We start from the raw sequence: 14,059 nt of genomic DNA, 5'->3' as shown, positions 1-14,059 counted from the left end.
GAAAGCAGAGCGGGTTGTACGACTGCAGTCCTCTGCGGGAACAAGCCGTCGCTGCCGCTAAGGCTGAAGTTATGACTTTAATATGGCTGATAAGGGTCCCTTTTTAACATCATGTATTATTTTCTACCTGTCGATCGGAGCCGCGATATTCCAGATTCTGGAAGAGCCCAACTGGAAATCAGCGAGAGACAAGTACAGGCTGCAGAAGGAGAGCATAGTGAAGAAGTATCCCTGCTTATCCAAAGAAGCTCTGGAGGAGATTTTGGAGGTATGAATCAAGCTTTTTGTCAACAGCATGAAAACAGAAGCCGTGGCTGTGAGATAAGTTGCGCATTTATCCTAACTTCTACTACTTTGATTGACCCACCAACTAAAGATCTCCTATCAGCTCTCATGAAGCTCTTAGAAAAAAAGTAGGCCCATGAAGTCGCACCTGTGTTAAATTAATTTCTTTAATCGCGGTGAATTTGAGCCTGAATTGAAGGGTGGAAGAGAGGTTGTTCGCATTTACATGTCAGGATACATCAGAACCAGTTTTTCCTGCTCAGGAACAAACATCAACGCGCACGACTAAAGCGGATCATGTCACTGTGGAACGAGCGAAGGGCTTTTCGGGTTAAAATGCGGTGTTCGCGTTAGTTATGGCGCCTGAGAGATGGCTACAGTCATGACTTAAGCATGGGATGGCGTGAAGGTGCATGTCTTCTGAAGCCACAGGTATTCCAGTGTTTGCGTAAGGTGTGCCACGCTGTAATCGCTGCATTTGAAGCCATAATAAAGGCCCAATAAAGGAATAAAAGAAAACAACGGCTTTGTGATCGGTGTCGTTACGGAAAAGCAGTAGCAGAGGTTGTGAATGGAGTTTGCTGAGGCAGATTTCCTGTGTTTACTCACCTAGATAGTGTCAGAGGCTGCGGGCCAAGGTGTGACCATCACCGGGGACGTACACCGCAACACGTGGGACTGGGCCAACTCTGTCATCTTTGCTTCCACCATTGTCACCACTATAGGTTTGTATGAGACCCACAGTGCTTGGCACTAAAATAGTCATTGCTGATATCAGTTTTATACCACTTGATTTGTTTTTAAATTCAAATCTAATACTGAAAACTGATTGTCTTGTAATCATGCGCAATACTGCATTATTTGTGTATTTGCTTACTTTTTTATGTGACATATCATATATTAATTTTGCAAAGACACATAGGCAGAAAAAGCTCAACACTACTTTATAATGTGACTCATTTGTTAATGAAATTGTCTCCTCTGAAAATCATCTCGAAGACATCAAAAATGTAGAAACCCCAGACCCTAGATTAATTAAAAAGTCACTAACTGTACATTTGATGACTTACAATGGTAAAATATTTAAGAACAAGAATCAACCATGCAGTTGTAAATGCTAATTCATTGCAAACTGCTTTGGAGAGGCGTTCCTCCAAAATGAATAAGGAAGACACAGCATGTACTAGAGGATGATACCCAGAAGCCATTTTTTTTCAACCTGGCAACCCAAATTCTATCCTTCCTGCTTTATAAAGGAATAATAAATGACTTGTTCCTCATTAGTAAAGCCGATAAACCTTTATAAGTAATAAATCTTCATATGTCTTGGTGATGTGCCATAATATTTTCTCTTGTAATCTCCAGGTTTTGGTAACGTTGCTCCCAAGACTAAAGGGGGTCGTGTGTTCTGCATCCTGTACGGCCTGTGTGGGATCCCCCTGTGTCTGGTATGGATAAGCAAGCTGGGCTCATTCTTCGGCGACCGGGCCAAACGTCTGTCCCAGGTTCTGATCGGTAAAGGAGTTTCAGTGGTAAGACTCCTTGCCTCTGTCTGAGCACTGGATTAAAATGCAGCACCATCAAGTTATTTTAATGTTACATAAAGATGTGTGTCTTTTCTCCCTTCTGCCAGAAAAAGGTGCAGTTAATCTGCACAGCTTTATTCCTGTTGTGGGGGCTGTTGGTGCACCTGCTGCTCCCTCCCTTTGTTTTCATGTCTCTTGAAGGATGGAGCTACCTGGAAGGCCTTTACTTCTCTTTCATCACACTCACAACAGTTGGTTTTGGAGATTATGTGGCAGGTATGTTTAATTTATGGAGTAATGTAACTAACTTAATCTAAGGTTCCTCTGAGGTTATTGGTGGGTCTTTGTTTGGTTACTGCCTTTGTTCTAAAAGTCATGCCGGTGCGTCGACTCTCGTTTCAGGTGTAAATCCAAACATTGAATACCCCAGACTGTACAGAGTATTTGCAGAGTTATGGATCTACATGGGCCTGGCCTGGCTGTCTCTGTTCTTCAGCTGGAACGTCAACATGGTGGTGGAAGCTCACAAGGTGCTAAAGAAAAGGAGACACAAGCACAGACACTTCTATGACGAGGAACCTCAGCCAGTAGAGGACAAGCCAAGCCCGGACGGAAAGCCGACCGTTATCGACATCTTCAACTTCCCGAAGGAGGAAGACTACAGCACAGTCATCAAGGAGATCGGAGCCACGGCGAATAAAATAAAGGCTGCAGACAATATAAATCGCTCTAAGAGCTGCAGCGACATCTTGGGCACCAACATCCAGACCCTGGACCACTCGCCTCGGCACAGACGCTTGATCAGCATCAGTGAAGTGTTCATGAATGCAAACAAGAGTGATCAGAAAGAGGGGCGCTCTGTAATGCAAGAAATCAGCAGAGGTGCTGAGCCTGCAGACGGCGTGAGGACGGACTACAAGGAGAACAAGGATGACTGTTCATTGGATTCAGAGACTCACGGTATCGTCTTCATTGCACCGCCCAAAGATTTCACAGAGGAGGAAAGTGTACAGCATCCTGATGGTGGGGAGACTCGGTTTACCATATCCAAGGTAGCAGAGGAAAATCTGTTAATGGAGAAAGATGAAAAAGGGTAAAATAACTTCTTTAAAACTTTTCTTTACCTGTGCCAAAGTTGTGCAACCATCCAGGCTGACTTTTATATGAAAGTATTGAAAATACTGTTTCATGAAAACAGAGTTTTGTGAAAATAGTGACTGTGGACAAACTAATGATGCACTGACAGACGGTTTACAATTACATTATTTTAATAAACTTTCCATTACTGGCTGCACACAATGAGCCAGCATCAGATTAAATAATCTCCTTCTTTTCTTTTGCAAATTATCAATCATGATTTTCTGGGGTTTTTTTCATTAAATATTTATCCAAATCTTCATTTTTATTCTTAAACAGTGGTGATCACAGATACAGAATACACAGATTATTTCAAATCACAGCATAGGGCTTTGTGGAAAGCTGTGCCGATGAGCAACTTCCCCTCATAGGGAGCTGCTATAGTGGAGGCCATGATCACATGGCCGTCATCAGCGTACTCCTGGCTCACCAGCGGCTGCTCTGACAGAATGTTCTTGATCTGGATGATCTGGAGGAAACATGAATAAGACTATCAGGCTAATTCAAATTACCATGTTTATGTAACATTTCATTGAAAAAAAAAGACTAACCTCAGAACCAGGTGGATCTTTAGGATCATACATCGACAACTTCATGCCATTTGGATGACAGCCCAGCCATAGGTCACCTGTCCTGTGGTCCACACCGATGTTATCACAGAGTGACCCAACGCCTACAGACTGGTTGGAAACATGAGAGTGAAGCACGTATGAATATTGTTTTTAGGATTAAGTTGATAAAAAGCACAGAAATAGTGAAAAAAAAAAGTTTGACATTGACATTGGGAAATTTGCTTTCTTGCTGTTTTGTATAGTATGAAGCCACATCCAGCAGCCAGTTAGCTTAGCTTAGCATAAAAACTGGAAACAAATGGAAACAACTAGCCTGGCTCTGTCCAAAGCTAACAAAAACCACCAACCAACACCCCTAAGGCTCACTAACTATTCCACTGTGTTGTTTGTTCAATCAGTACAAAAACTTGGGGGTTTTATGGGGGTTTCCAGTCTTTATCGTGAGCTGGGCTTTAATAAGTGTATTTGCCAAAGTGTCAAACTATTCCTTTATTTTATCTCATTTTTTGCTCAGGGTAGAAAATCTGGAAACACTTACCTTAAGATACACTAACTGTTCCCCTTCTTGTCTCTCAAAAACATATATCTCATGGGCCATGATATCTGAAACATAAACATGCCTGGAAAAAAAGACCATTCCCGTTTTAATAGTTTTGCATGGCTGTGTGAAATACGCTCAGTTAAAAAAACAAAAAAAGGTTGCGGCAAAATAAACTGGGGGTAACCGTTTGTCAGGCGATATGTTGATGCCATTTGAGGACAATAAGCCGCCGGCCGCCACCCTCACTTCCTCTGGACTGTAGTACACCACGTCACACCAGGGGAGGCCCAGGATGACTGTCAGAAAGTTAACTGCTTCATTTCGAGAGTAGTGATCATTTGTGGCGTAGAAGCTCTCCACTCCGACTGCAACAATGTCATTTACACTGAAAGGTGTGATGCATACGTTAAGAAAAGCACACAGAGACGATACTGTGCAGGTTTCTCATACAGCCCGTACCTGTGGAGCAGGGGGTGGGTAATCGTTTTTAGGTGCATGAGTTTGTTCTCCTGAACAAAATGAAAGATCTCCACTTGGCTTTTGTGCTGAGGGTGATTGACGACAAACAGGTACACAGAGTCGTCTGCAAACAAACAGCAGTGTGTCACATGGTGTCATTATTCTCCCCTTTCACCTTCAGAATATATCTTTTTACCCCTGTCCGACCCATGCTCTATTATTACTGTCAATCCAGTAAGCATTTTACTGTCTGGCCAAAAGTATGTACAGTGATGTAAGAAAACCTGCGGTCTCACTTGCATATATAATTGAAGGTTTTATTTCTATTTCATGGAAGTATGTGTGGCTTAGCTCAACAGCAGTAATTTAAGTACTAGTTTGCTCACCAATCTGCTGTGGGGCTTTGAGGTTCTTTCAGGAAACTGGTGTTTGTCACAGCTGGTTTCCCATTCTGTTCCTCGCTATTCTGTACTTTAACAGCTTTTCTTTGCTTTTCTTGAGCAGAACAAAGCGAGTACCAGAGAGCGCTTTGTTTCCACTATTAAAGCGTATTCATTGAAAACTGGTTTTGGACGTGTACATGTGAACTATTTCAAAGGCAATGATGCATAAATTAATTTAACAAAATCTGATTGAAACTGTTTCAATGCTGTTGGTTAAATGTTAAATGTTAACTACAACAACAGTTAAAATCTGCCATTTAAAAAATACCCTCTGAGATTTAGACCAGTGTAATGTATATTTTTTCCTTCAGACTATTCATATTTATCCAATTAATGAAGTGGCATCATTTCAGGCACACACTCTTACTTTGTTTGTTCTATATTTGCTGCGCCTGGTTTGTACCTCACCTGCTTCATCAGTGTATACACTAATGCCATGAGGGTTGAAGGAGCTGAGGTCCAGGTCTCCCTTGATCTGCAGCTCCACTGGGGTTGGCTTTGGGTGCAGCAGATCCACAATGAACATCTTCCCTGGTTCATCAGAGAATGAAGGCAGTGGAGGATACTTCAACCCCTGAGTGGGTAAAAACATGCGCAAGATGTTGGTGCAAATCTGTGATTTTGCTCGAGGAGGTCGTTACACAAACGCTTCATGAATTATGTCCACTAACAGCGAACCACTTTAAATCTGTTGATGCATAATTTAGCATAATGTAGAGGAATATTTAAGGAAACTGCATTGTTGTAAAAGATCCATGCAATACGCTAAGTTATTAATAACATACTGTGCTCAGAAATGCCAGTCCATCTCTTAGTATTGTGATATCCTCTGCCCCATATTCTGCACAAAACAAAACAAACTTATTACACTTTTCAGTTCCCTAATTTTACCACCCTGACACTGCCACACTGTGGACACTTGACCTAATCTCAGCAAACTGGACTTCGGACTCCTCATGCATGGCCACAAGTCCACAAACGTGCAGATTACATAACATTTCAATCCCAAACTTTAGACGCTGTCATGAAAATAAGGGCAAAAACTCCTACCGATGTTCTTTAAATACTGACAGTTGAGATGTTTCACAGGCACTTCTCGGTCAGCGAGGCTCATTTCCCTGCAGAGAATGTTAAGTGAAGACTTTCAAGGGAAAACAAAACCAGAACCTGCAAGTCCACTGTATCATATTTTACACCCTTATCATCAGCAGAACTTGGATAATAAATTGTCCCCCCTGCATACCCATACATGACATGTTACTTACTATAGTAAGAAACAGCTGTCAGCACTGAGAAGTAGTGCCATTAAACCTCATCTATATCGCCTCTAATTCACTCCTAAAAATAATAAACACTTACTTCAGTTTAAGAAATCGGTGTCCAATGAAAGCCGCAAAAGCAGCAACAGCAGCAGCAATCAGTGCTTTCTTCATGGCAGCCATGTTTAGAAGGCAAAAGTTACCCAGGAACTCTTTCAGAGTGTATTTCCACAGCTGCACCACAGATGGAGCCAAAGTGTGTGTGTATGTGGCTGTGGTATGTATATATAATGGTTACCTTCTGAAAACTAGTTGTAGTATTCCAAATTGGCATAACGGTTATTCCAATGACCCTGATGTGGAACATCTTCCTTTTTGTTACACTTTAACAAGTAAAGACAGTATTTATTTATTTAGGGATCTTGATCACACTCCGTGTGTTAGCACACTTTAGAGCCAAAAGATAAAAAAGAAGAGAACATAAAAAGCAACTGACACATATAAATATATAAAAATAACAAAAAGTCGTAAGTGCAGTGTACTGTGCTGCTCATAAGCAGTGGAGGAGGTAATAAATAACAGGGAGGAGGCTGAACGGACCTGAGTTTCTTGTTGAGCGGGTATGACTTGTGCAACTTGAGCTATGCAAGACAGCTCCATTAACAAGTCTCTGGTGACAACCTGCCCTCCATTCAGGATTTGTACACGTCCAGAGGCAGGAGACATGACTGTAGACCCATCACACCCAGGACACACTGCTCCAACCTCTCCCCCTCCGGTAGGCGCTACAGAACGCTGTACCCCACAACAACCAGACGCAGAGCTCCTCGCCACAAGCCGTCACTCTGGTGTTACAGGTTAATCAGTCATACAGTGTCAAAAGGCCTCAAAAACCAAAACATCCACTAACTTCCATTATAGATCCTATTTTTACAGTTTAAAATGCAGTTATTAACATGTACATGTCATCAGTATAAATCCAGCATGCCGTACATAATGCATATAGACGTGTATATGTGCATATGCTATACATAATAATCCACCACATTTATTTATTGAATATATATTTTTTGAACTATTTCAAGGTTCAAGGTTCAAGGAGTCTTTATTGTCCCCGTGGGGCAAATTGCTCTACAGCCAGCAGTAACAAAAACAGGCAACAATCACAAAAAAACAACAACATATTGCACAGAGAAAATAATAGATGGGACAGTACATTAGTCAGTCACTTGTTCAGAAGACCTATGACAGCAGGGACAAAAGAGTATTTAAGTCTGTTGGTCCTGCATCTTGGCAGGATGAACCTGCGGCCTGACGGGAGCAGCACAAACTCACCAACCAAAGGGTGACACTCGTCGGTGAGAATCGAGCAGGCCTTATTCAGGGTCCTGAGCTTGTACATGTCAGCGAGATCATTGAGGTGAATGCCTGCAATTTTGCTGCACACTCTCACTATTCCCTGCAGTCTGTTTTTGTTCTTGAGGGAAAGTAAGCCGTGCCAGCAAATAAAAGAAAATGTCAGAACAGACTCAATAAAACAAGAATAAAACATTCTCATAAAAGTGCAGTCAACATTAAAACTCCGCAATTTCCTCAGGGAGTACATGCGTTGATGTGCCTTCTTGCAAACAGCATCAACATGGAGATCAAAAGACAGCTTGTCATCAATGTTAGTACCAAGGTATTTGTAATTATGGACCAGCTCAATGGTTTGATCCTCGATGACAAGAGGAGGAGTGGCTGACAGATGTTTGCGGAAGTCTATCACCATTTCCTTAGTCTTTGACACATTAATACACATAAAAGATGAGGAACACCAGTCTGTGAATTCCTTCACTACAGGGCCATGGTCAGGGTCGTCACTGCTCAGTAAGGACACGATTACTGAGTCATCTGCGAATTTCAAGATGTGACGCCCCACATGTTGGCTACGGCACTCGTTCGTGTACAAAACAAACAGTAATGGTGAAAGGACGCAGCCCTGAGGTGATCCAGTGGAGGAGACGAGAGTGTCTGAAAAAACACCATTTACCCTCACACGTTGTGGTCTTTCTGTTAAAAAGTCCATTAGCCAGGCTATTAGACCAGGATCGATGCTGTGGAACTCCCTCAGTCTCTCTGCTAAAATGTGTGGCTGTATGCAGTTAAAAGCTGATGAAAAGTCAATAAATAAAAGACGAGCAAAAGTCTTGGCTCCCTCAAGATGAGTCAAGACAAGATTTAAAAGGGTGGCTAATGCATCCTCAACACCTCTGCCTGACCTATAAGCGAACTGCAGTGGGTCCAGGTTATCTTGAACACAGGTCAGAAGTGCTTCCTTGACAATCTTCTCAAAAGATTTCAGGACTACGGAAGTTAATGCCACGGGTCTAAAATCATTTAGTGATTTGGGGGATGCAGATTTGGGAACTGGGACAATAATGGAGTCTTTCCAAAGTGAGGGGACCTTATGAAGGTCCCCTTTTTAGTTATAATTTACAATTGTATATTTATTTAGATGCACTTTTTTCAAATACTTGTGGACATCACAGTCCTGACCATTCTGTAGCTTTTATTTGTTCAGCTCTTGTTGTCCTTACTTTTAGCTGTAGGGCTATTCCTGCTCAAGCACACCGAGACCAATGATCCTAAATGATTAAAAAAAAGGTTTGTCAAGCATCCTTGTTTGTCTGTCTGGGGACAGATTGCATCAAAAGACAAATCAGTGTCTTAATCTTTTTATTTACATTCAAATACATGAAAGAAATGCAAGTTTTTTTTCCCAATCAACAACAACAAGAACTGAAACATGTAAAAACATTTTTACATACATCAAATGTAAAGACTTCACATTTTCAGGTGGCCGTGTGAAAAATAGTTTTTCTTGATACGCAGCAAAGCAATTCTAAATCCTTTTACAAGTCTGATTAAAAATATTGTTTCACATACACTTATTCAAGTGTCTGGGCAGCTCAGTAACTTCTGTCATACCCAGGGCTCAATGCGATAAAATCAGGTAAACGCCATCTAAATATCTTCCTCTGGCTCCTCCTGAGGAGCCTTCAGGAAGTCTTTCACCAGGTGAGAGGTTTTCAAAGTCTCTTATCAGATCCTGTCTGGTACAACAGGGTGAAGCATATTCTTTAAGTACTGCATGATTCAAATCATCACTGCAACCTCTGATTCAGAGCCTTGCAAAGCGATTCATCTCTGTTTCCTTTCCTTTAACTGAAATTTTTATTCACTTAAGCGCTTCTGTTTAAAAGCACGTGTCAGTCATTGCCTACTTCAAGTCACAGCACAGGGCTTTATGGAACACGGTGCCAATGAGCAGCTTCCCTCCATAGGTGGCCGCCACAGATGAGCCTATGATCACACGGCCGTCGTCGGCGTACACCTGAGTCACCACTGGCTGATCAGAGTGGATGTTCTGGATGCGGATGACCTGAAGAAAACATAACGGCAAGAAGGAAAGAATTACATCCAGATGAATAAATGTAAATATTCAGATCAGCTGTTTAGGCGAGCAGATCTGTTTTATTTCATCTTGTTTTTGTGACCTCGTGAGACAATTTACTATCTGACGAAAGAGAACGGACGAACCTCTGATCCAGGTGGGTCATTGGGGTCATACATGAAAGCTTTCCATCCATTAGGGTGACAGCCTATCCACAGGTCACCAGTTTCAGCATCAACTTCAATGTTGTCAGCGAGTGAACCCACAGCCACAGACTGGGGAGGCGACACACACAGGGTTAGCATTTTACATTCATCATGTTGTCTCGACTACCTTAACTCCAGCTCGACCTGATTCTGTGCTTATTTCCCATTATTTTCTCTTCTGCCTTCTCTTATTCGTCTTTAAAAGTAAAAGCTTTGAAATAAAATCTGTCACCACACTTAAAACTACCTCCAGTAAAGACGTAGCTGTTCATTTACTGCAACAGCCTTGCCCAAGTGTGTTTAACATAATCAAATTTCGGTCACAACAACCAACATTAAAAAGGTATGTAAAACCAGAAATACTCAAATAATGCTTCACAGGCAACTTTACTTACATTAAAATTCTGTGTGCTTTTATTCTGAAAGTAAACTAAAGCAGGGGAAGAATTCACCATTAGCATTTGTTGACTCTTTGTGAAACTGTAACAAGATGATATGATCAGACTGTGTTATTGTTTCACCCAGTTCTGATGTCTGAGTGAACGCTTCCCATATATTTGTAATTCAAAATGTAAAAATTTAGTCATTTGTTTAAAGTGAAGAATTATGTCCAGTTAGAGGAACAAAGTTAACTGGAACTGACATCAGTTTATTTGCTATTTTATTTTGTGTACATTACCCTTACTGTCAAATCAATATCACACCAATACATTTCACACATGTGCTGTCCCGAATGTCATCAGATTAAGGACATCAGATCAGACATTTATGAATAATTTTAACACTTTACACACTAGTATTGTACAGTATAAATAGAACAATAAAAGTATAATGCATGCTGCTGAAATAATTATTTACCTTCACAGGGACTAATGCATTGCCTTCTCTCCTCTCCAGCACATGCACATTGTGGTCAAGCACATCTGCCACATATATGTGCCTACAAATGAGACAGAACATCAAAATAAAGACACTCCGACATTTGAAGCACGGATGATTATATGCACAGCCCTGAACAGCACTCTTACCTTTTGTCTGGTGAGATATTGATGCCATTTGCCATGTAATATCCCTCCGAGACCACTTTCACCTCCTTAGGACTGTAGTACACCACATTAGACCTAGGCAGACCCAGAAGAGGCTCCAGGTAAGCCTTTAAGATTTCATGGTTGTAGTAGTGATCATTGGTTGCGTAGAAGCTGTCCACGCCCACTGCAACAATATCGTTCACACTGGAGAGATAAATGGAAAAATATTTTGATTATACATCATTATCACAATATGCATGTTTTTTGAATGAAGCACGGTATAGTTTTCCAAACATTGCTGCAGACTAACTGCACTCGATGTCACAATGTCAATGTGTCAACACGCCGTACCTGTAGAGAAGCTCGTGTTTGATGGTCCTCAGGTGCAGCAGGGAGAGGTCGTCCTCGACAAACCTGAACACCTCTATTTGGGTTTTGAGTTCAGGATGACTGACAACAAACAGGTACACTGCATCATCTGATAATGAAGGATAAAGGAAAGTAGAAGAAATCAATATACCTGTTCTTGAATCTAGATAAAAACGAAAAAGCAGTAGAGAGCAACTGGACGAGGGTTTTTCCTCAAAAGGTGGCATCTCGCAGAAACTTGTCTATGACAAATGTGAGACCACACATAGTGATTCCTGCTCTTACCACTTGGATCGACGTACAGGCTGATGCCGTGAGGGTTGAACGATTCCAGATCAAAGTTTCTCGGCACACGCAGCTCCACCGGTTTCATCCGAGGATCTTGCATATCGAGGATGAAAATCCGGCCTGGCTTATCTGAGGAAGGCATTCCGGGATACTTCAGGCCCTTGAGAAAAAAAGAAATATATATGGAGGTTAAGATTATTTAGTGGCAGGGGCTGCAGAGCTTGGTTTACTTTTCCTGCAGTTCAAGAGATGCTGGCAAAGTGAATGCAGTTTCAAGTGGGATCAAGAAGGTTTTTATTTTTAATTAATCTTCTGTGATCATCTGAGGGGTTTAACATTAATTTGACGCTATGTTGACCATATCAATAACAGATACTCGATACGCCTAACTGATCAACAGGGGGAAAAAAATTGACTATTTAGATCAGGCATGTCCAAACTATTCCATAAAGGGCCGTGTTCATTCCAACCAAGGAGGAGCACACCAGGCTGGACTCATTTAATCAGCTGATCTCAGTTTTCAGCTGATAATTAGGAGACCTTTTGAATGGTTGGAACAAAATCCTGCAGCCACAGGGTCCTTTATGAATAGTTAGGACATGTCTGATTTAGATAATGGATTAATTGTTAGTCATTTTGCATCAAAGCATATAATTACAACACAATGTTTTATATAATGTTATGTTTTATATACTGGACTCCCTTTATGTCATGGCTCACTGTGCACTGGTCTGACTGAACAGAGGAGTAACAGATGTGACCTCGGACTAGAAGAACTAGGGGGAGCTTTCATCTGAACGATTACTTGATTACACAACCGTCAGTTAGTTGCAGCACTAATCAATAACCTTTATGCATCACATTGTTAGACCCTGAGCGAAAAAAATCACTTTCGTAGGCTGACCAGATAGGTGAGAGTGCGGCCATCGGTGTGACATAGTTTGCTTTTCTTGTTGCGGTGTTGCCTCTCAGTCTATAACCGTGTTAAACCTTGGCGCAATGCACATTTGGCCGCTCTTCAACTCAAATACTCACAGCGCTGATAAAAGCGAGCCCGTCCCCGAGGATCGTTATATCCTCTGTGCCATAATCTGAAAGTGCGACAGTCGCAAAGTTAATTCTTGACGTTCACGACCAGGTTTTTGCAGCATTTTCTTGTGGCGTTAACGTCACATACCCAGACTTTTGAGCTCGACGCAGTTCGGGAGGTGATTTCGTTCCAGCTCCCTGGACGCGAGCGTCCTTTTCCTGCAATGTTTTCAACACACATCTCACAACAGGGCAGGTGGCCACAACACTTCACTGGCGTCTCACTTTTCCCGCAGAAAGACTCGGGAGCAAACGCTGAAACATGAACTGAGTTTCTTTCTGCTCACCTTAAGTTGACAATCCTCTCTCCCAACAGCGCCGATAGGGCAGCTATTACAATAGAGATGAAAACCAATTTTCCCATGTCGGAATAACGATGAGCTAACTTTACATGCAGCTTTAAACCAGCCGACCGACGTTACCGCAGGCGAGGCGTTTCTCAGCGGGCGCGACGGATGCTTCCTTCAAGACTGTCGGAAATATGGCGTCATATCTGTACTTATGAGTTTACTTTTGTTGTTACTGATAAGCGTTGCCATTTTGCAATTTGCGCATCGCTACATTGCCATCCTGAATATACAAATACTTCAATTACGCACAGCATGTTGCATTTTGCACATTAATGTTAAATCTGACTGATGCCGCCCTCCCCCCTTTATCTTGCAGCTGCAGGACCAAGGTATATCTCGAATCATGAGACAAAATACAGGTAACTTACGTTTGTTGTCAGCCACAGGCTCACCAAATGCACTTGAACGTGACATTTTTTTTTTTAGCGGTGGTAATGTCCCACACACGAGTAGCACGTGAATGCAGCATGATTCCCAAATGGTTGGATCCACTACATCCGGAACCAAAGTACTTTTATTGTTTATCTGCTACAGTAGTGGTCCGAGTGGACCGATGGGGGGAGTACGTAGATTGTTTATATTGTAAATAAAATAATAAACGTAAATCCACATAAATCCAATTAGCAGCTTTAAAGTATAAAAGATCAAAGGCAATGTGATGTCAGTTTGCTTTGATGTTGGTTCAGTGAAACTACCTGTATATAGCCTATAGAGAGAGAGAGCAAACACAATACAGTCAAACTTTTAAACGCGTGAACACAGTTAAAGATATAGCTATCAAGCGAACACACCAACCAAACTTAAACTAAGTCACACAGGAAATATATATATGATACCATAACCTGAAATGGAAGGACACAATAGACAAACAGTAGCAGAGAGAAGTACTCTCTATCACTATAGACCACATAGTAAACTGCTTAAGGCCCGGTGGAAGATGCAGGACGCAAAGACAATGAAGGAGCAGCTTGCTGTAGAGGGGGTGGGATTATTGAAAGAAAACAAGCAGCACCACGTTGACATGACCATGACTGAAAAGCTTAATGGACAGACAGGAGCAGAGAGAAGTAC

At 41.8% G+C, this 14,059-nt stretch overlaps 3 protein-coding genes across 3 annotated transcripts; 1 reads left to right on the top strand and 2 right to left on the bottom strand.

Annotated features, from left to right (window-relative positions):
* Positions 1 to 3,125, top strand: LOC121610837 (potassium channel subfamily K member 5-like). The gene is made up of 5 exons (XM_041943135.1): positions 1 to 268; positions 899 to 1,010; positions 1,651 to 1,817; positions 1,919 to 2,087; positions 2,214 to 3,125. The coding sequence occupies exons 1-5, from the start codon at positions 83 to 85 to the stop codon at positions 2,906 to 2,908; spliced, it is 1,329 nt and encodes a 442-aa protein (XP_041799069.1). The 5' UTR covers positions 1 to 82; the 3' UTR covers positions 2,909 to 3,125.
* Positions 3,068 to 6,406, bottom strand: LOC121610838 (serum paraoxonase/arylesterase 2-like). Its single transcript, XM_041943136.1, has 9 exons — positions 6,323 to 6,406; positions 6,014 to 6,081; positions 5,749 to 5,804; positions 5,372 to 5,537; positions 4,521 to 4,644; positions 4,246 to 4,446; positions 4,059 to 4,140; positions 3,500 to 3,628; positions 3,068 to 3,417 (listed from the first exon to the last, which is right to left on the bottom strand). Exons 1-9 carry the CDS (start codon positions 6,403 to 6,405, stop codon positions 3,256 to 3,258), a joined length of 1,071 nt encoding a protein of 356 aa, XP_041799070.1. The 5' UTR covers position 6,406; the 3' UTR covers positions 3,068 to 3,255.
* A 2,517-nt stretch (positions 6,407 to 8,923) lies between these two features.
* LOC121610483 (serum paraoxonase/arylesterase 2-like) lies at positions 8,924 to 13,084 on the bottom strand. Its single transcript, XM_041942617.1, has 9 exons — positions 12,926 to 13,084; positions 12,727 to 12,797; positions 12,585 to 12,640; positions 11,547 to 11,709; positions 11,244 to 11,370; positions 10,893 to 11,096; positions 10,723 to 10,804; positions 9,805 to 9,933; positions 8,924 to 9,646 (listed from the first exon to the last, which is right to left on the bottom strand). Exons 1-9 carry the CDS (start codon positions 13,000 to 13,002, stop codon positions 9,485 to 9,487), a joined length of 1,071 nt encoding a protein of 356 aa, XP_041798551.1. The 5' UTR covers positions 13,003 to 13,084; the 3' UTR covers positions 8,924 to 9,484.
* Between the last annotated feature and the right edge of the window lie 975 nt (positions 13,085 to 14,059).

Source organism: Chelmon rostratus, chromosome 8 (genome assembly GCF_017976325.1).
Source record: "Chelmon rostratus isolate fCheRos1 chromosome 8, fCheRos1.pri, whole genome shotgun sequence".
Lineage (NCBI taxonomy): Eukaryota > Metazoa > Chordata > Actinopteri > Chaetodontiformes > Chaetodontidae > Chelmon > Chelmon rostratus.
Note: the sequence above shows the minus strand (reverse complement) of the source record. Positions and strands in the feature narration are given on the sequence as shown.